The sequence below is a fragment of the Seriola dumerili genome, unplaced genomic scaffold (genome assembly GCF_002260705.1).
Source record: "Seriola dumerili isolate Sdu_G_001 unplaced genomic scaffold, Sdu_1.0 BDQW01000066.1, whole genome shotgun sequence".
Taxonomy (NCBI): domain Eukaryota; kingdom Metazoa; phylum Chordata; class Actinopteri; order Carangiformes; family Carangidae; genus Seriola; species Seriola dumerili.
In genome coordinates, this window is record NW_019174321.1 from 302,039 (window position 1) to 325,386 (window position 23,348).

Here is a 23,348-nt window from a genome sequence, read left to right on the forward strand (position 1 = left end):
ACCAACATCTTCTCAGTGATTTAGTAATATATAGATTAAAGTCATTATTAAATATTTTATCGGTGAGAGTTCCTGGTACACTCGAGTAAACGGTGACGGGCAGACGAGGTAACACAAGCCTCTCTGGTCATGTTTCAGACTTGAACACTGTCGCTGGCTTTTGTGTCACTCTGCTGGAGAGAGAGAGAGAGAGAGAGAGGACCTCCTCGTTTCTCAGACATCCAAAATCAAACAAATGTGTCCCCGTGGCTTTTTGTAGCGCTTCTTCCCTTGGTACTAAAGAGAATACTCTGAGCAAGTAATCCACCACTAGTTATGTAGGACTTTTCTAAAGTAGCCGTGAGACTTCACCATGGGGGCAATCCTGTCAATTTGTAGCAGGTGTATTGATACCTTATGTGGGGACCTAAAACTGACACCTGATCCCACACCTTACAGGCATGACCCACCTGAACTGCGCTGCCAAATTTGGGGCCCCAAACACGATCCCAGGCCCAGAGACCATATTTGTTTCAAAATAAGAGCGCACTGATATTCAAGAAAACTTCATCCAGGATTAACAAATCAATCCACAAACTGCATTTGAAGAACTAAGTAATCCAGATGACAGGAAACAGGATTATTTCAGCTTGATTTCAGATGCGGCAGATACTGACAGGTATAAACTCAAAGAATTGTAGCGTTACATTTAAATCATTTTAACTATGCCGGTATCTGTGACATGATTCCTGAAAATCTTACGTCTTGCAGCACTGCAGTAACATACCACACAACACAGTGTCTTTGGTGCAAAGTTAAACCCACTGTCCGTCACACCCAGGATTTAACAAAACAAAGTCTGGCCTGTGAAGAGGAATGCAGCACATGTGGCAAAGACAGAAAAAACCTGGTCCGCCTCGACCTTATAAACAACCAGGAGCGACAACCTGTAAACCTGTAACCACGACTACTCAACAAAAACAACCAGGCATCGCGTAACCGGGGCCACATGTCAAACAACATGCTCGCCTGGAAAACCAGTAACCAGCTATTCACGTTTAGCCCCTGGGTTCAGGGTGTAAGTGTTTGGGAGATTCCTTTGCAGATGAGTCTGAGCTGGGTGACGTTCTCCGGAGAAACACAAGAGGAGCAGGACACCTACAACACACTCAACACCAATTTGTGCTGTTTTGAAAGAACAGAGCTGCAGCGTTAAATCCCTTTAAGGACCAACCGAGAGGTTTATAATTCATTTCACGTTAAATAAAGCTCTTATTTCTCATACTTTTACGTTAGCACACAGAGTTGTAACTACGGTTATTTGTAATAACACAAAATATAATTAACAAATAAATTGAGATATATTATTATACTTTGGGATAAAACAAAATTGTAGCTGTAGCTTGCACAGTAGTATATAAAGTAATTACAATTAGCCCCACTTTTAACAGCTGCAATATTAAAGTGATAAAGTGATATAAAATAATTATTGCATCAATAATCATAATAAAATATCCCTTTATCCTGAAAGGGGCCATTCTGGTTTTACTTTCAGTGCTTTGAATGTATCTTGGTGCCGAGACGCACAACTGGCGCTAGCAGGGGGACAGGAACACAACTGCAGACGCCAGAGGCACAGCTAATAGTTTAGTGATTTTATTTACACAATGAGGTACAAAGGCTTATGGGATAGTGAGGCCGGCAAAGGTCAAAACCAGAGCAGGCAGTCCAAACAAATCCAGTCAGGAGCAGGCAGCAATCCAAAGTGCATTAAACAGGCAAAAAGTCAAAGCGCAGAAACAAAACATGAGGCACGCGGCAACATCACATCCGACTAAGGAATAAAGGAAGTGAGCTGATAATAGGTAATGCGGCGCAGGTGGGGCTAATGGGGCTGACGAGAAGTGGGAGCAAGGTGTGTGGATGGGTGGGGCAGTCAGGTGATGGGAAAAGGGAAAGTCTGAGAACATCTGTTTGGAGCGGGAGAGGAAGACAGGTGAGGGGAGATGAATGGAGGAACATGGGCTGGAGACAGGGGCGGAGAGGGAACTGAGGAGCAGATTGTGGCAGCTACTTTTACTATAGCAAAAGATCTGTGTACCTCCTCCAACACTGTAGTACAGGATATTACACGGACAAGACAGAACAAAGCTGACCCCAGTAGACTTCGGCGCTGCAGTTTTGAAGTACAATATTTACAAAGAGCGATCTGGGCCAGCTCCATTTGGGCCGCCACCTAAAGAGGGAACCTTGGACTCATGTTGATCTAAACTGCTAAACTTAGCAAATAAAAATGTGTCCTACTTAATTGGATCTATGAAAAAACATCCCACGGTAACACAATGTTAAAGATGCTTTATGCATCTCGGCCTCTGATGAGTCACTTTAAATGAAAGACTAGTTAAGTTATGTTTACATTCAGTGTTACTACTCAAGTGTATCCTTGATTCATTCATTCATTCATTCATTATCATACCACCCTGTAGATAAGTTATATCTACAGGGTGGTACAGTGGTGCAGCAACACACCTACAAAAGCAGATTACACACCACGCCAGCTCTGTGTTTGTTTCCATGGCTACAGCACAGCTCAGCTCCATAGGCTACAGGTTAGCTTAAAGTTAGCTTAAGGTTAGCTAGCTTAACCGTCGTCAGGTGATTTAAAGTAATTACTGCGCAATACGCGAACGCACTCGAGTACAAAACATGTCGCTGAGCACGGTGCACACATTTATCTAACACACTGACAAAAAATGAACCGCTGTCATGACGGGACACGTACCTGAAAATGGGGATATTTGAATCAAAGAGGAGGGAGACAAACTTTCTTCAGCTCCTGTGTGTGATGACCGGGAACGCCCCCTGCTGGAGACTTCCGGGTTTCTATTTCTACTCTTAGCACCGCCGGTGTTTGGAGGACATTAATATTTCATAATATAATAAATAAATAAATATGAATAAATGAAATACTGAGCTCCAGCTGCTGCAACTAACAGTCACATTATAACACGAGATATGATGTAACATGAAAATCTTCATATAATATACCAGATGAAATGTAATCCAATTTAGTGTCGCTCTATTATTGGTCTCAACACTAGGAATGCACATTATTCCAACCTTCACACTAACACAGTGTATCTCTGAGATTGGACAAATGTGGTAGATGTAAATTTCCTTCCTCATAAAACATTTGCAAAGCTGATTTTTAAACTATTTTTTAAATCCAGTGTTTTTTACATCCACATATCCAGGTTTTTGATACTTTGATACCTTGATAGCCAGGTTTATGATACCTTGGTACATTAATATCAAAGTTATTGATACTTTGATACGTTGATATCCAGGTTTTTCATTCATTGGTGTATTAATATCAGTGTTGTTGATACTTTGGTACATTAATATCCATGTTTATGCTTTTGATACTTTGGTATATTAATATCCAGGTTTTTGATACTTTAGTACGTTGAAATCCAGGTCTTTGACTAGCTCATTATCTTACACTCTTCATCCTTGCTGTCTTTGTTGGCACTTCAAGGCAATTTACCACCAGTAGATCAGTGAAATAATGTTAAACCAATGGCAGAGCTGTGTATCGCATCACATGAGCATGAGATAAACAAAACAGGACGCATTCATGGATAAACAGCTCTGTGGCCTTACTAGTGGTCAAAACTCAGCAGGGATTCTTTAATCCAAAGGATTAAAAGATCGTGTCAATGCTACTGCTATTGTCCTACTTTAAAAACAGGACTGATGCAGTTTTGGTTGGAGTGTTATTTTGTGTCTTATTTCATTTTGGGGCTGAGATTTATCTGAGATACCTTAAGGATATTTAGAGTGGATTTTAAGGAGGTTTTTTTGGCTGGAAATGTTTGTAGGACGTGGCAGACCCGGGACTCATGTTGTTTAGGTTGAGCTGATAAAATTGATCTGTTTAACATGCGAGTAAAGCAGGAAGTCTAATGTTGTTTCTCTAACAGAGGTATAATGTTGATGCGTACTCATGCAAAATGAGCCTACAAAACAGAAATTAGCATGCACACAAGCACACAGTAGCTGCTGACGGCCCAGAGAGACCAGTTAATAATCTTCCATTTAGTCTTTGTTTCCTTCACAAACAGAGATATTTCGGTCTCTGGGTTTGTGACATGAACGATGGATTTCTGGAGTGTGGCGATATCATTGTCCAGTCCAGTTTTGGGACGTTTGGCGCTCAGTTTCTTTGATGCTCCATTGTTTCATATTTCTGTCTGTTAAGGGTTTTTATTCTGTCACATTGTTCGGTCTGCGGCCCGTGACCCGGCCCTGGGGCTGGATTTCCTGGCAGGAAAACATACAGAGGCTCAGCGGGGAAAGTTGATCTCCACTGTTGAAGTGCCTGACACACACACAGACACACATACACACACAAACACACATGGGTCTAAATATGGCCTGCAAGCATCTTCGCTTCACTGACCTACTAGAAAGCACAAGATGGCCTTGGCATCATTCATTCACAGTTAACCAAACAAGTAGTTCTGTTAGTGAAGTAGTAGCTCACTTGAATCAGAACTGAATTAAAATTAAATGAATTACAGATCAGACTTTTGTTTTCGATTGGTAGATTATGATGACAGAGAAGAAGAAGACAGAGTTCTGGGAGCGTAACAAAATCCTACGGCTGCACACGACAGTTTACAAAACGATTCGCTTCAAGAACTGGACAAAAAAATAAATAAAACATCGACACGTAACGTCTGTTAAGGTCATCTGTTTCATTTTTATTAAAACCTTAAATGTTCATCTTACAAATTAAGACCAACATCAACACAGAAAGTTCACATTCTCCAGTAAATAACATATTGTAAAAATAAAATTACATAAACAAAATCAGTTTAAAAAGAACTGTTTGTTTTTTTTTGTTTTTTTTTTAACAATAACCCAAATTCCTGGCGGTCAGTTCATGTGCTATATACAATATAATAAAGTACATCACTCAGACGAACGTGAGGCATTAATTAATCAACGTCTGTGAAGTGTCTGGCTGATTCAGCTTGGTAGTAATGACAACAACAACAAAAAAAAACAACAACAACAACAACACTGCCGACTGAAATGAGCAGTAAACAAAAACACAACATGAGAACACATATAGCAAAAATAATTGATCACTGTCGATCGGTATTGCTTCGGTGACAACAGCAAGAGTCAGCTGTCTGAGCTGCTGCCCCACGCTGACGAGGAAGTATCTGGGAAAGCCCCTGTGGCGCCTAAATAATACAATTATTATTAATTGTGTGTAATTGTGTTAACAGCTTATGTACAAATCTACATATGTGGAAAAAAAACAATGCTGTTTATTGTAAAAAAAAAAAAAAAAAAGTACAATATGTCTCCGTTAACAGTACTGTAGGATGCACATGCAGATTGTTTCTTAAACTGACCAGAGCCCTTCAGTTTCTACATTTACACCTGACGTCAGGAAAACTGTCGCGCTGCTTCTGCTTCTATTTACATCAAGGTTTGTTTTGTTTTGTTTTCCCTTTAACGAACGAAGGCGTGTGTACCTTAATTAACACTTTTTTTTTTTTTTAGCCACTGGAGAAAATGTGATTGTAAACCTTTAAGGCAGAACGAATCAAGGCACGTGTTGTTAAATGTTATAATACAGGAGTGTTTCAGGAACATGTAAGAAAATATCATTAGAACTGAAAGAAAGAAAAAAGAGAAAAGGGATGAGGAGGTTTTTATGACTTTCAGGGTTGCATTAAATCACAGTGTCTCTACACAAACTGATTCCTGATACTCTGTTCTGTGTCTTTCTCTTTTTTCTTTTTGTATGTTTGTATCAAATAATACAAGAAAATCAAAGCTGATTTTGACATTAAGAATATTTTTGAAATACGTTACAGCTTTGATTTGGATTGTCTGTATTTAAGTATAAATTTTGGTTTGTAAAAAGGCAAAATTATCTGGTTTAATTTTCATCTTGAAGCCAAAAAGTTAAAATCCTAAAGAGTTTCATGAACGCAGTCTTCAGAGGAGCTGCACACCTCCAACTCCTCAGCGACAGAACCACCTGTCCAGCTGTTGTGCGGGAAACCACCGGCTGATGATTATTATCGCCCGACTTCTTTATGAAACACGCAGACACAGAGGCTTTTTGTCTGGGCTGCTCTGTGATCAGATACACCAGCTGCTCTAAAGGCTGTATTACTGACAAAGCAGCTGCTGCAGCATTAAACCGACACCTGCTGATAAACTGTTACCGAATCCTATCAGAGCTGGGGCGTCCCTCTCCTTCTTCTACACCTCTAACACCCTCACATGTCTGACTGACTCTGACTCTGCACTTCTTCACCTGATCTCCTTCACTTGTTGAGTAAGATGCAGCACTTACTCCCTGCACCGCGGTCTCCTGCCGCTCTGAAGCGTTAGTGATGTCCCTCGCTTGTAAGTCGCTTTGAATAAAAAGCATCTGCCAAATGAGCGAATGTAAATGAAACCATAGGTACCCATGGTAACCACAGGTGTTGGCACATCAGCCAGGACTGAAATCTTAAGGGTTACAACTTCAGAATGGAGGGTGGAGCTGTGTTTGTTATTTAGAAATACGATCAATGACGTCAGAACTGGTTTACGTGAAACTACTTGTAGCTACAACCTTGTTTTAATTATTTAAAACATGATGATTTCGGTAGAAATAGTTGAAAGCAGGTTGATTTAATTGTTAGTCACAATGAGTCTCCACCCTGCTGGAACTCTGCAGAGACAGTGCAGCAGCCTGTGAGCCGACATGGCTGCAATGGCTTGGTTTCGTCAGAGCTGTGGAAGAGGACGAGGGACTGATTCATCAGCGGGGGCGGCTGTCGAAGCGTCCTCGTAGTGATGTAAGAAGAGACACCGGGGGAAGGTGAAGGAAGAGGAAGTCGCTTTAGTTGGTGCTCTTGAGCTCGAAGCGGCTGTACACCTGCCTGGATTTCATCTTGTTGTATTGGTTGACCAGGTCCAGCTTGCTGTGGCCCAGCGTCATTCTCTTCTGGTCCTGCCGGCTCATCACCACGCCCGGGGAGGGCGGGGGAGGCGGGCTCTGCTGGCTCTCCGGCTCGCCCTGAGAGAGGTCCGGCCCCCCCCAGAGCGAGGAGCCGTGTGGCGACGGCGACCTCAGCGCCCCACCTCTGTAGGCGTCTTTGTCTTTGCTGGAGTTGGGCAGGAAGCGGTCTGACAGTTTGTTGAGGAACTGGTTGGAGGTAGTCCGCTGCTTGGGCGTGAGTTTGCTGTCATTGGCCGGGGAGGGTGTCTGGGTCTTGGGGTTCAGGTTTGAGTTGGGGGTGCTGTGGAACATGCCCGGTTTGTGGTCGTACAACCCCAGCGCCTGGAACTTCGAGGAGGCGCCACCGATATTCGACCTCATGATGTCCGGCGGGTTGGCCTTGTTCCACTCGATGCCCATCGGCTGGCCGTACGCCGGCGGGGGTCGATCAGGGACCGTGATGTGGTTGGTTCCTCCGTTAGCGGAAACCCGCGGCCCTGGTGTCGGGGCGTGTCCTCCTGCTGGTTCTCCAACGCCGCCTCTCCTCTCGGGGCTGAGGTGAGAGTTGTTGTTGGGCTCCTTCTTGTCGTGACCTTGAGTGACCTTGTAGACGGTGTTCGGGGTCATCCCGGGTGCCGCCTTCACACTGGAGACGCTGTTACTCGATTGGCTGCTGGAGTTTTCAGAGCACACTTTGTCCCTCTGTCTGCAGGAGGAGGGACAGTAAAGATCGTCATGATAATGTTTCAGATAACACTGTCGGTGATTTGCACTGCAGAGTTTCAAGGTCCAAAAAAGCCAAAGCTTTAGTTTTTACAGTTGCAACAAGTTTTACATGTTTTATTTGTTTAATTTACTTTAATTATTATACTTATTTTATTCTATTTCATTCTATATTAAGTCTGGGCAAAAAATAATAATTTAAAATCTTGATACAGTAGAGCCCAAATATCGCAATATACGATATTATTGTGTGATAATATAATCATATTATTATATAATTGTTAAATTAATATTAAAAAAATGTTGCATTTGATGGGAAATATTGTGATATTTGATTATTATTGAATACTACTATTCTATATGCTTCATTTGCTGGATTTTATTTACTTGTAGTGAATATGAACATATAAAAGCACTTTGTAAGGTTGGTTTTGAAAGGTCATATATACTATATACAAAGGTTATATATACTATTTATTATTAGTATTTTTCTCACAGAGGATCAGTATTCTTGTTGCTGCTACAAAAAATATTTTAAAAACCCTTAAAACATTAAACATATATTCAGATGAAATACGCACATCTGCTTTTTGGACATTTTATATATGAAATTAATGGATAATACATGAATTCCAGTTGTGGAGCACAGAAAAGTTTTATAGCTTTATGTTTTACACATAATTGTTCCTTATTTTTCTTAATCAAACTTTAATCAAGTATTTCTGTTTTATTCTTAGTTTCTTAATTAATTAATCAAATTTCCAAATTTACGGTGCAAAATTGTTTTGTTTAATGTCACTGTCATCTTTTATAATAAAGTTCAACTGTTAAATCTCCAACTGAGGCGCCTCTTCAGAAAGATGCTGATGTTTTATATTACACAAGAGCCCGGATGCAAAACGGAACATTTTTGTCATAATTAGGACCGAAACAATTAGTCAACCAACATAAAATTGAATTATTTAATCATTACAGTAATTCTTTAACCTTTACTGGTTTCAGCTTCTCAAATATGAGGATTTTTTTATTTTTATTTCTCTATTTTCTGACATTTTATGGATCAAATTATTAATTGATTAAATCAGGAAATAATTAACATCTATTTATTACAAATTATCAGAATAACTGACGTTGGAAATAACTTTTAGTAGTTTTAAATAAATAATGTAATGTGGAAATAATGTTTTACAAGCTGAAACAGTTTATAACAAGTGAATAAATAAAGGACTCCGGCTTCGTACCTGTCAGAGATTAAATCCAGCCCCATGCCCGGGCTGAGCCCCACACCCAGCCCCACGCCCAGCCCCATGCCCAGCCCCACGCCCAGCCCCATGCCCAAGCCGGGGGCCATCAGAGATTGGTAGGACGGGAAGTAGGGCATCCCCTCCTCCTCGGGGTTGTAGAAGCAGTCGATGATCTGCGAGTCGGCGTACAGACAGCGAAACTCCCGGTCGAAGCTGTCGGCGATGCGCCCTGAGAAATGCATCACCATGTTGCTGTGCACCTGAGCCGACAGCCAGGTGAAACTGGAGAGGAGACGAGGAGGGAGAGGGAGAAAAGGGGGCAGACACGATGTCAGAGGGAGACAGCAGATGAACTTGGAGGTTTAAATACAACAGTACTTTCATCAAGTAAATACGATTCAACCACATGATGTGCTTCAAAGAACAAGAGCTCATGTGTGAGCTTCTTCATTTGCATGAAAACTAAAAATTATGGAACACAAAATGTGCCTCAGACTTAGTACCACTCAGCTGTCTTTGTTTAAATGATGGCTTCCACCTCCGGCTGATAAAACTGCAGATAATCCTTAACTATTTCCTGGACCATGGATGAGTCACTGTGGTGACTCACGAGCTTATCATGAGCAGCAGACAGGAGGTGCGCTGAGGCTGAGCGGCAGAAATAACGCTGTCACGGCTGAACAGCTGAACAGCTGAACAGAGGACACGCAGGATCAGAGGTCGAGGTCTAGTGGATGATATGTGTTACCCAGCAGGGCCTGAGGCGCAGGAAATGATAAACAAGCAGCCAAGTATTCTAGATTTAGAGTAAGGACGAGGGAATCGACACACATCAGCCAAATATGGAGCTTCAGCAGTGAGTTCAACAAATCAAGCTCTAAAGCTCTGTTACTTTCTCCGTCACACTTCTGCAAAACAGGAAGTACGGATGCACATATGCACATATCACCACAGGAGAACTGATTTGAGACAGACTTGGAAAAAATGTGAACTTATCCTTTAAGCCGAAATTATGCTTCTGCGAAGACGCATGTAAATCTCAATAACGCGACACGCTGACGACGCGTCAAGCTAACTGACCGCTCGATTCAACTCCCGTGCAAACGTCTGTGAACGACGCATGTTCATCCACGTGCAGCTCAGAGACGCTGAAATTATTAAAATCTTCATCTTAAAAACCTATTTTACATAATTTGACAAGGGTTAGAGGATTGATTAAAACTTACAACCTGGTTTGGTTTGCGTGGTTAAAATCAGAATTAAAAAGGTGCAGATCTACAGACATTACTGATCAGAAATCAGTTTTTCAGTATGAAGAGTTCATGGCTTGAAAATGACAGATATTAGTCTTGAAATGAAGAACTACATGGAGACACTGTTTTGACTTGATTGTGACATAATGAGCAGAAGCTACGATGCTTCACCTCAGGCCAGTTTTTGCAGCATTCGCAGCAACTTGTCTCCACTCAGCAGGTGCTTCTCCGCCCCGTTTTAACAAATCCACTTTCATTTACAGAACATCACTCTAATCCTCAGAGAGCGTTTTAAACGACTTCATGAAAAACCTGCAGAGCAATGTAGAGTGACACATTCTCCTCTGAATCTCGAATCTCTGGAGTCTTTTGCGAGTCAGCGGCTGAGACGGCGAGTGTGTTTTAGAGCAGGCCGCAGAGATGCCGAGGAACCTGCGGGGCAGCTCTGCTCGCCGATAAATCACTCAGCGCTCAGATATGTTGGGACGATTCGCCTCGAGTGAAACTCCTGGTATGTTCTGAGGAGGAGGAACTGCTCGCAGCACGCCTCCTCTGCAGAAACTCTCAGTCAATACGTTTCCTTTCAGCACAATCAGCGCGAGGCCTTTCAGCGACTCTCAATTCATTCTACCGCAGAACTCATATTAAAATCATACTGTACATGTGGGTCATGTTTTCCATAGAAGTTCAATTTGTTCCAGATTAAATCAATGTGACTTCATCCCTCACTGTTTCCTGGAGCGGTTACCATCGACTGCGTGACACTGACCGTGACTGTTAGCAGTTAATAAGGTGATAAATATATTTGTGGATTGTACAAAATTCTGCTTTGATTAAAACAACATTTATCTTTCTATTCGTTGACAGAACAACTGGAAAAAAAAGAAACATAAAATAATATTTATTTTACTTGCATTGTAAGATAAATACCAGAAAACTACAAAGGGAATAAAAAAAATGTCCTTTTACAGCTGCTGTTATCATTATTAGTATTATTATATACATATGTGCATGTATGTATAAATACATATACTTATTCCCTCTCCTCCTCACACATAACCTTCACATTCCTCTGGTCACTTCTTCCACTAACATAAAAAAATAAAATAAAATAAAAAGCTAATTCAAATCATGATCTCTGTTTATTTTTAATCTTAAATCTTCTTCGTTGATTTATTTCTTGTGGGTTTCCGTAAGAGGAGTTACAGTTGTTGCACAAAAACATTAATAAACACTTATTAAATCTTTATATGCTGCTTATAAACGCTAAATAGTGGACGTTTCAGCGAAGTGTATTATGTGTCAGTGTGCAGCCTTTTTCCTTTGGCACTACTTTTTCCCACCGCTGAACTTCCGCGTTCCCACACGCTGATGCCGACTTATTGACGACAGAATAAAGTGGTGGAAATATTAAAAATATAGCCAACAATTAAACTGATACGGGTTAGGGTTAGGGATACGTTACATCACCCTGCGTCTGTGGCGGTCCACCTGTCCGCTCCTTAACAGATAGAAGCTGGTGTTATCTACTGCGTATCAATGAATCAGCGTTTATTATTTGCTCCTCAAATAAACTAATCTGGTTCTAAGCAACAGACTCGGGCACTGCCCTGGTATCAAAGAGTAACCCAGTGTTTTCACAGGTTTTTATATCAGAAGATAGAGAGGGAGGGAGGGAGGGAGGGGTGCAATGAGGTGATAAAACAACACCTCGTTAAGACCTCGCCCTTCATTCCACAGTGCAGTTTGATGCCTGTCGGCCCGGCCCGCATGCCTCACCTGATGTTACCCATCCGGTTACAACACACACACACACACACACACCTGACGCCACGCTTTAATCCACGGATAAACCCGCTCCGCTGCAGCTGCCACCGCCGAGTCAAAAATCGGAGACACGTCTGAATGTTGAGGAGAAAACAACCTGAATGTGACACGAGGAGGAAGGAGAGCAGAACGAGCGAACGAGGCTGGACACACACACACACACACACACACACACCTGGATCAGGTGATTGATTACAGAACGGGAGATTATGAAAAAATCTCACCTGTCAGATACTTGACTCATGGATTATGAATGTGATCGGAAATCATTAGTCATAAAACCTGACTTGGACTTCCTGAGCCCCACCTGAGAAAACTGCTGAATCTGTACACACTTAGTTAACGCTGACCTCTGACCTCCCTGGAGAGGACGAGAGGAAGGGAAACTCTCTCTCTCTCCTGTGTCCGACACTCGAAACACTTTAATACAAATGTTTTGCTTCTGTTTGATTAATTAGTCAGTCATTCTTCCTTGTGTTTCTTCGTCTTTGCTTTGTCCCCTCTACAAGTGTCACTGTTCTTCATGTCTTTTCCTGGCAAAATAAAGGACCTCACATTTTGTCCAGATACAGTTTATGGAGCATAATAACTACGCGCTGCTTCTCCGTGTTTATTTCTGACTCTGGGGACTGTGAACGGACCCGGTCCTGGAGCGTCTGAGAGGCGTGGGCGGTTCGTAACGAAGCAGCAGAAGTGAAGAGAAGTAAATATAATCCCAGCAGCATCTTCATACGTCTCTGCTCTGTCACTGTGTAGAATTCTTCACACAAAACGCAGCTTCAACAGGAAAACAAATGCGTCCACGCCGACATGTTCGGGGTGTTTCTGTGAAGATCTCCCATCACGACTATATATTCCCTAAACACCAGCATGTGTCAGACCTCTGCTCCATCTCCACCTGCTCTCTGTTCACACACACTGCACTACGTTCATGTCTTACATCAATCCCAAAGCTGCTGTCTTTAAAGCGTCACATAGTAAATGTGATTTGTGAGTTTCATGAAGCTCAAAAACTAACAGTCTGTTACGACTGAGACTCGCTTCAGGTTTGCTGAGAGTTACAGTTACACCAGGAAGCAGAAGAGTGAAGAGAAAAAACAGAAAAACAGTATCATTATCAAAACTCCCTCTGCTCTGCTCTGCAACAGTAAGTCGTTACAATCCCCAGAGTTTTACAGCTTCACTGGTACACTGCACGCACACACACACACACACACACACACACGCACACACACACACACTGTAGTGCAAAGTGCAAGGATCAGTTCACAGCAGAACTGCAACAAAATCTCTGTTTCAAAACTCTTTTTTTTTTATGTTAAAATTTACCATCAGGACTCGATTAAAGCCGCAAATATAAGTTTGAGTCGACTGACAAACTATTTTGATAATCGATCAATCACTTTAGTCGATTATGAAGCAAAAATATCAAACATCTGCTGCATCCAGCTGCTGAACTTTGAGATTTTTGACGCTGTTTGTTTGTCATGTTTGACAGTAACATGTATCTATTGATAAATAAGTGATAATAATATATATCACATATGAAAACGGGCATCTTTCATCTTTCTGACATGTTATAGATCTAATCACAGATCTAATAACTTCTCATCAGAACTGAAATCAGACTCAAAGTGACGAGTAACAGAAGCTGGAAAACCACGAAAACCACAAGAAAAGATAGAATCATTTTTGCTAAAACTCCTTTATTTTACTGTACGTTGAAATCTGCCGGTGTCACGTTATCATCCCCATGTCGAGCGTGTGGCTGTAATTACAGGTATTACTCAGGTATTTTCATTGCAGTTTCAAATGCAGCTCCTCGCCTCGGTCTCTCCGCTGCACGACACGAGCTCCGTCACACGCTCTCTCTCTCTCTCTCTCCACACACACACACAGATCATTTGCAAACTCACTTTGGCTGCTGAGCTCAGGCGGTTTCCTGCTGTAATCCACTGTTACTCCTCTTATCAGGAGGGATGCAAAGTTAATGTCAAACCACTGAACGCGAGCGCTCCGCAGACTCACGTCTGCTGTGTCGACTGTTTGTTTACTTTAGCAGTTTGAATGTGTCTCTTTATTTGTGTGCTTTCTTAAACACACACACACACACACACACACACACACTGTATCTGTGATCTTTCTTAAGCCTTCTTAAATTACTGCAAAAACTGCTGCATCATGTCAGCAAACACAACAGCTGCACGTACACACACCACTTTCATGTGTTGTGCCCTTCACAGCCACTAAAAACTTTCTTTCAAATCTTCAGAATTTCTACATTTTAATGCAAAAAAAAAAAAAAATCAGAGATAAAGTTGAGAAAAAAAACAACATATCCTCCGGTATTATTGATGTTTTCCATTCAGAAACGAGCCTGTGTGGGTTTGTTTCGATCAGATTTGATCCCACGACAGAAACTGACCTCCGACAACGACGTGACATTTTGCTTTTTTCTTTCCTCAAAGATCTTTTTTTATCGGATTTTTAACGAATGGACAGAATTCATATTATGAACGTGTCCATGTTAAAAAGGAGCACAACATTCAACTATAACCCCAACCCAGTATTCCTTATACACAAAGGCTCTTCGCCCCTGGAGTATTACACAGGTTATGGAGGTCGGGTTTTGCATTTAGAAAAGAAAGAGATATGAAATAAATGGGGTTTAGAAATGGACAAACTCCAACTGAACCACAGAAAAAGTCCCCACACCTTCAGGAACTTTTGTTGTTTGAGTTATAGACTGGATCTTTTCAAGGTGGAGAGACAGGACATAATGTCCCCCAGCCCCTGAGCGTGGGTGGGCGGAGCCTCCATCTAAGTAATACTGCACACCTGGCCAAAAGAGAGGCGAGGCCTTGTTGCTGTGGTTAGACGCTGAGGAGGTTAATTAAGTACATGCTTAATGATTAGCACGTGTGTGTGTGTGTGTGTGTGTGTGTTTTCTGTGCTCACCTGTACGACCCCGCGATGACCTCTTCACAGTCGATGATCATGAACTTCTCCAGCACCTGTCCGGTGAATTTCTTGCCGCTCTTGGTGCAGTACGTGTCGCCACACACGGTGCGAATGCGCATGTTCTGCACGGAAACACAGAAACACACGCGTCACCGTTAGAAACAAATGCACATGGAAGAAACACGGTATTTGAGTAACACGCTGGGATCTTAAGAAATGAGAGAATCAGAAGGTGGTTCTGTGTTTAGTCGGCGCTGCCATGTTTGTTTTTTTACAGGCTGCTACATGTCACGCTACAATCTCTCCAATCCTGTTCTTAACACCCCGGTGTGACTTCTGGAGGTTGAGTGTAGAGACGTCGGTACAGCAGAGGTTGCAAAACACTCTCTCACACTCTCACCCACACACACACACACACACACACACACACACACACACACTAAGAGAGCCAACTCACTATTTTACGGTTGAGACGTCGTCTCAAAATCCCTACATCCACAATTAAAGCTCCTCCAGTGTAAAGGTCTGTGTCCATGTGTAGTGTGATTATAGATCAGCTCTAGCTTCTATATTAATACTGTGAAAGTATCAAAGCCTCAGTCCACAGAGAAATGCACACAGCCTGTATTCAGAAACTGAGCCTTAAAACCAGCCGTCAGGACTTCTGGAACTTTGTGATGTCACAACAAAGCAGTCACCAAGCCCCGCCCACCTGGACCCACCATCCAAACCTTTGCAGGATTTGGTTTCTCTGAGTGTTTTTACCTGAAATCTGCTATATTTTTATTGGATCACTCAGAAAACAGTCAGCCAATCAGAAGAGAGGCTCAGAGCCTCCTCTCTTCTGATTGGCTCACCGACCTGTTGTTACTAGAGCTCCAGAGAGAAGCCTGAGAGAGGAGATGTAAAACTACACTGAGATGGTTTTTGGTTCTTAAAACCACAAACATATCTTCTTATGGATCAACACTTTAAATAAAACACAGAAGAAGAAGAAAATATGGAGCTTTAAAATGACTGATCACAAAGAAAAGTTAAAGAGGACTGAACTTTGCAGCCGACTGTGACTCAGCACAGACTTAGTTACTCCCCGTCTTCACTTCTACTGTGTTGTGACGCTGATAAATTCATAATACAGTTGTTTCCATCTACGCATTTCTCTGTGTCTGTTGTCAGACGAGGGAACAAACAAGAAGTGGTGATACGACGGCTGCCATCTTCAGATTCACACAATCTGCGGGGCCGATGGGAGAAAAACACCAGACAGAGCGGCTTAATGAGGACGTACTCCCAGCGTGTCCTCATTAACATGAACTCTCTCATTAGCGGATGCAAACCAGAGTTTTATTCCGAGTTAAAACAGCAGCTGATGGGCTCATGTTGAGTTGCACTGGGATCGCTGATTAAAAATAAAAATGGCTTATTTTCTACATTTCCGTGTGTCTGTCTTTCAGGCGTCTCTTGCCTGAGAAATGAAACGTTACAGTGAGTAAAACAGAGTGTGTGTTCGGGACTGTTCTTACACTCAGGTGCGAGTTCTGGATGTCGAGCGCGGAGCACATCTCCGTGAAGTAGCTGAGCTGCTTCTCGTCCAGCAGGATGTAGACGGGGACCTTGCGCTTGTTGGACGCCTCCATCAGATCGCACATCAGGTCCACATCTGTGAACACGTCCATCACCAGCGCGATCACCTGGAGCAGAGCAGAGGAAGAGGGGTGAACATCACTGTGGTAATATGTGTTAATGTTATAATATGTAGACTGAAATGATTAGGTGACTAATTCATTTGTCTATCGACGGAAAATGAATTTGCAACAATTCTGATAATTGATTTATCGTTTAAGACACTTATTAAGCAACTGTTCTTAACTGTTAAAAACTCTCTGCTCCCAGTGTCTTGAGTGGGAGGATTTGTTGCTTCTCTCTGTTTTATAATCACTGTAGATTGAACATCTTCAGGGTTTTGAAGATGTCAACACAACAACTGAAAACTGGAAATAGAGCCGATTCACCGACAATGAAAATACTTTATGTGCAACCCTGGTGATATTTATTGTTTTAAATTACAGCCAATAAAATTATACTGTTTAGATAACAGATAGGGATTTAACTACAAGGATTTCTGACTCAATATTTTCAAAACAAAAGATAATTATAGCTTTACAAAAAACTACAACTGGTTTTGTGAGGAATCTCTCTGGATTAACCTGCCCTGACGCCCTGGGGGGAAAAAACATTTCTGTTGGGCCCCTCCAGATGCCTCCAGGTTCTCCTAAAGTGCAGTGCACACAAACAACAAACAACATAGCAGCTTTATTTAACCCAGAGACCCAGAAACCAACTACTACTCCTTTACAGGCAGACGACCCGGCCCCAGGCTTTCTGTACGTCAGACGGTTCATGTGTCAATAATAAGTTAATGAGGAGAAGCACCACGTCAACACAATATAAAGTACAGGTGGTTAAAATTAGAACCAAACACAGGGTCTTCTATTAGGTCAGATATCCAAAATGTAATATCACAACACATAAATTCACTAATCAAATGACCAAAAAGCAACTGGCACAGATTAAAACTGGGTCTTAAAATCTCTTTTCTTAAACTATTAAAAAGGCTTCAGGATCGTGGCGCCGAGCCTTCGATGCTGAAATGTGTCAGAGTTTGTTTTTAGGATTAACATGATTAAACCTGGATAACAAAGGCTTTTAATCATCTATAAAAGGAGAGTGCTTTGGAGTTTTCCTGGATTTTGTTTTATCTACACGTGTCCCGAAGAGCTCTGCCTTAAAACTGAAGCTTTTTCGGGCCCCTGCAGCTCAGGGGGCGGCGGGGACATTTGCCCGCTCTGCTCCGTCGGTAATCCAGCGTTAATTCAACATAAATACTGAACGTCTCGCTTTACAAACACACTCTTCATACGCACTGAGAAGAAAAGAAAGGGCCCTCCATACGGTGTGTGTTATGCAACATTAACGTACTAATGTACACCAAGAATGTGTGTGAGAACACGATGAGATACCTACACGCCTACGAGCGTGTATGCACATGCCATGTCACCGTTTGCAAGTGAATAACGCACACTTCAACTGACTGAAGGCACTTGAGAGAGACTTTCATCAGCTGTCAGTGAAAGCAACAGGAAAAACATTCATGTGCAGGAAATACACCTGTTTATTTCAGGTGAATCCTGTGATGGTTAAAACATGAAACCAGTTCAACCAGTTCATGTGTTATAATATGTTTTTTGTGAACGGCGGCGAGTGAGGTGAAGTCCGGCTCTCGCCGACACACAGAGGATGAACTGCACTCACAGTGTCATTTGATCTGACACCTGCTGACTCTGCACAAGCGTGTGAGAAAGAGGTCAGTGTTACTGCCGCGTCTGAGAGGACGAGGCTCCTCCACCTCCTTGTGTCTCCGCACAACATTTGATGCGGGTTTCAATTCCTCCGGTTTTTTATTTTTTATTAGCAGCAGACTCCTGCACATAAACCCCGTCTATTTATACACACAGAAGAAGGAAGAGTCTGTGGAGACGTGACTCATCTGCAACATGTGCCTCGCTCTCAATAAACCAGCTGTTCCTTATTTGACTGTTAGTCCAGCGATCATGAGACGACATTCATGATAAACTCAGAACTTTAAGTCATAAGTTATAACCCCATGTTTTACATTAAACTGATAACGAGTCAAAACGCCATCAGGGTCAAGTTAATGATTATTATGTTTAAGTGCTTTCATTTTATTTCTACAGATTCCAAAGTGGCAGTGAGTGTAATGGATGTGTTACCGAACGGAACTAAAGGGCACAGACCAAAGAGACAAATGGGACTACAAAGAGACACAGAACAACCACAAAGAGACACAAACAACCACAAAGAGACACAAAACAACCACAAAGAGACACGAACAACCACAAAGAGACACAAAACAACCCTAAATAAACAAAAACAACCACAAAGAGACACAAAACAACCGTAAATAAACAAATACAATCACAAAGAGACATAAAGTGACTAAAAAGTTGTGCAAAATGACTAGAAACAGACACCAAACAACTACAGAGACACAGAGAGATGGAAAACAGCCAAAAAGACACACAAAAAAACAACAACAATGAGCCACAAAACAACCACAGAGAAGCTTAAAACAACCACAAAAGAAATGTAAAAACAGCCATAAAGACACAAACAACACTGCAACAAGTCAAAAAAAAGTGACCACTAAGATTTGCAAACGAGACACAAAACAACTGCAGAGAAGCTGAACAACCACAAAGAGACAAAAACCGACTACAGGTAGATACAAAACACCCACAGAGTCTCTGTCAGTCTGGGTGTCTTGCACCTGTAAAAGAAGGGTGGGGGGCTTTTCACATGTCTGAGTCCAGGGGCCCATTGACTCATAATCCACCTGTGCTCATGTCCACCACGAAGACGGAGATCAGAGAGTCAAACTCCTCTGACCCGCGAGCCGAGGTCAGCCGCTGAATGAGTGACAGAGTGAGCTGCCGGCCTCAGTGCTCAGAGCCAGATAAGAGTCTGACTTCAAAACACTGCAGGTCGGAGGCGGGGGGGGTGGGCGCATTCTTCAGCCCTGCTGCATTTGTTTGTAAGCAAACCAAGCGGAAACCACTGGAGGCAGAAATGATGCACTCAGGTGAGAGGGACGGAAAACAAAAAACACCCAGCTGACAGCGGGAAACAACCAGCTCCTCACCATGTTGTTTATCAGGAAACAGACACCAACATGTTTCTGTTCATGAATAATGATTTATATCAGATATGATTTAAGATCCCCTCCAGGCAGGTTTATATATATATATATATATATATATATATATATGTATAAAAATACTCTGCTTTGAATTAACATTTTGAATTTCCCACAAAAAATTGTTAAATTACATTTAAAGATTAAAGATTATACTATTGGATACAACATGTCTCCTAGTTCACTGAAATGGCTTTAAAGCTGTTATTTAAACTTTATTAATACATTATTCATTATTATTATTGAATAATACATTTTAAAATGTTTTGTTTGCTCTTTCTGCACATGAAGCTCAAACCAAACAAAACTATTCAACTCTTTATCTTTGCATCAGCTGTGACAGAATGTAAAGTGAATTTATGATGGATTTTCATTTACATAACCACCTCCATGCATCATGCAGCTGCTCTAACATCTGGTGGATGGTAATGTTGTGGACCTTTACCTGAGGACCCCCCCTCCCCTGCTGCCCCTTGACCTCCAGCCATGTCAACCAGGCTAACAACAGACTGACCTCTGATTAATGGATTGATTAGTGGTTATTTAGCTGCACTATAAACAGTAATGAGGCCAAGCACAGTTGGCTTAAAGAAGATTAAATGTTAGATCATTATTATATAAGTTAATGAGTGCACATGTCATATAGTGTCTGACTAACCTCTTTACGCTGAACATAAAAACTATTTCTTTTGTACTTAAAAAGCTTCTTTTTGTTGTTTTTTTTTATTTAATGAACTGATAATGAATTAAATTGTCATGTGTGTCACAGACCCACAGTGTGAACCCGGGTGTCCTCTTACCTTTTTAGCCTTGTTGATCAGGGACCTGATGAGGTCTTTGACGTTATGAGACTTGTCCCTCTGGAAGTAGATCTGAGTCTCCGACGGTCCGTATCTCGCCGGGGAGTCCGGCCAGCCGAGCTCCAGCATCGGCGGCTCCTCGTCGGACATCATAGGGAAGTAAGTCCCGGAGGTGAGCTCGGACACGGCGTCTCCGTCCCCAAAGTCCCGGTCGTTGGGGCCGGTGCCGTTGCTCTCGCAGCCGCCGGTTTTGGCCACATGCTGGGTGATGTAGCGAATCTCCAGCGGGGAGAGGAAGTTGAGCTCCCGCTCCTCGGCCAGGACCCTGCGGTACTCCTTCTCCCCCTGCTCCAGCAGGGCGTCCGTCGCCAGCCGGGCCGCCTCGTTGTGGCTCAGCTCCAGCGTGGAGACATGTCGCCACGGGGACTTCACCTCCTCCAGCCGGGAGGCGAGCTTGCCCAGCGGCTTCCTGCCGTTCGTGCTCGGCCGCAGGCCCTCCGAGCTGATCATGGTGCTCGTGTAGTCAGCAATAATTCTGGGATTAATTTGGCAACTCTTATAAAAACCCCTCACAGTAAACACCCCTAACAATCCTCTGATGGGTTATGAAAGGATAAACAACCCTCCACTGCCAAACTACTGCTCTGCTGCTGCAGAAACATTGTGGCCCAACAACAAAGAAGAAACTGCCATTTAGAGGAAAACAGACGCTGGATCAGATCCTTTGGGCCGGTGATCGACAACAGATCAATAATCTACCATGAGGTCCAACCAACGCTACAAACACAAGCACGTACAGCAAAACTGCAGCTGCTGTGACACTTTAAAAATCTAATGTAAATTATCTCAAGTCGCACTAACTGACCACAGACACTTGCTACACGGATATATTTTTTTAAAGTGTTTTCTTTTCTGTCCTCCGGGTTTTAGTCGCGGTAATAATCCAGATCAGCAGCGGTTTCCTCCCGGACGGTCAAATGGTCCTCGCTTCTCTAATTCCCCGTCATGTCAGACAGGACCTGAAGTCCCAGGAGCCTTTTCAGCGCCGCGGCCACCTCTTCTTTCCCTCTGTGTGTGTGTGTGTGTGTGTGTGCGCGCGCGCGCGTCTCCTGCTCACCTGTTACTACCTGTCCTGTCATTGGTCTCCAGCATGGTCAGGCTCCTCCTCCTCCTCCTCCTCCACAACCTGTCCCTCCGTTGTCAAGCCAACCAGCTCACAACAGGTAGGCTTCTTCTGGTCAGACATTTCAAAATAAAGCCCCGTGAGAAAGTCAACTTTACTACAACATTGAGATACTTGTACTTTACTGAACTTTATTCTCTTTTTCTGCCACTATTTACTTTTACTCTGTAACATGAATATCTTGAATGATCCCCGACATTTATTTGACAGCTATAGTTTGCTAATAGTTACTTTTAAGATTAAGATTTATGTAAAAAAAACAAACCAAAAAAAACATGATAAGCTTATAAAAATAAAAAGCATAGTTAAACCAAAGTTCCTCAACATTTGTGGCTTGTAATTCCTCATATATTTTTCTTGTGAGAGGTCTGTCCCTTGGCTTGAGAAGCACTAGACTTAATTACCTAATTGTATTCCTAAAACAACAGTGAACTGCTACTTACACATGAATGCATCAGTGCCAACAATCTAATAATGTCATATATGATAACATATATACCTCAGAGGGACATTTTACTGTGGAACAAGTACTTTTACTTCGATTTTAACTACATTTTGCTGACAATACTATTGCACTTTTACTTCAAATGCAGAGTGTGTTTATATTGGTGCACTGGTAAAAAAATTCATTCCTACAGCTGATAATAGAAATGCTTTATTTTACAACTCTACTGAGAAGTTTCTAGTAATTTTAGATACAGGTAATGAGCGTGATCTCACTTAATTTACCTCATACGACACTTCCTTTTATTATCTCTGCACCTGTGTAACCCATCATGTCTTTTACACAGAATGAAAACCCATGTTTATTATAGAACTTCAACATTAGAGCTTGTTCATTGCTCTGCTAGCTGTTGTTTCCAAGCGCAACAAATCAAATGCTTTTATTTTGAAGGCTTACTTCCGGTCTTACTCATACTGTCTGTGGTTGTCTTGTCTCCCTCTTGAAACATAAAATCATCACTTTAATTCTTTCTTTCATTTATTGATCAAAGATAAAGAAGGAAAAGGCTTTTTTTTCCTTCCTTCACTTCAACAGATGCTACAGAAGAATAAACTGCAAAGATCAGATTTACACGTCAGTCAAAGTTTAAAAGTATCAAACACATTTATTTGTAGAACACGTTTTAAATTTTGGGAAACAGACACGACTGACAGGGACATCATAGGGAACAGACACACACAGACACCTCCATCTGCCACACAGGGATCAAGTAATTATCCGGCACAGAGATTACAGCCTCAACTTGTATTATAGTTGTTTTGTTGCTCAACAACAGCACAAGACTGAAACTCCTCCAGTGTGCTAATTATTTAATTTAATTATTTAATCATTTCAAATGACCTGTATAAGTGTCTGATCGATGTGAGGTGCAGATGAGACCTTCATACCTTCATTTATGCATCGAAACAATTCAAAAAAACATCTCTTTGCCCTTTAATAAAAGATATTTAGAAGGATATTCCCATATTTTCTATATATTATTCATTTCTCTATATACTGTGTGTATTATTATGTATATAAACAATTTCTGAGACATTTTGATTTTTCTAAATCAAGTGATTTAGGTGCAGCCACTTATTGT

At 41.9% G+C, this 23,348-nt stretch overlaps 1 protein-coding gene across 1 annotated transcript; it reads right to left on the bottom strand.

Annotated features, from left to right (window-relative positions):
* Positions 1-6,132: 6,132 nt before the first annotated feature.
* On the bottom strand, positions 6,133-21,561 carry fam83c (family with sequence similarity 83 member C). The gene is made up of 5 exons (XM_022741965.1): positions 20,580-21,561; positions 16,529-16,696; positions 15,003-15,127; positions 8,962-9,246; positions 6,133-7,703 (listed from the first exon to the last, which is right to left on the bottom strand). Exons 1-5 carry the CDS (start codon positions 21,087-21,089, stop codon positions 6,899-6,901), a joined length of 1,893 nt encoding a protein of 630 aa, XP_022597686.1. The 5' UTR covers positions 21,090-21,561; the 3' UTR covers positions 6,133-6,898.
* Positions 21,562-23,348: the final 1,787 nt, after the last annotated feature.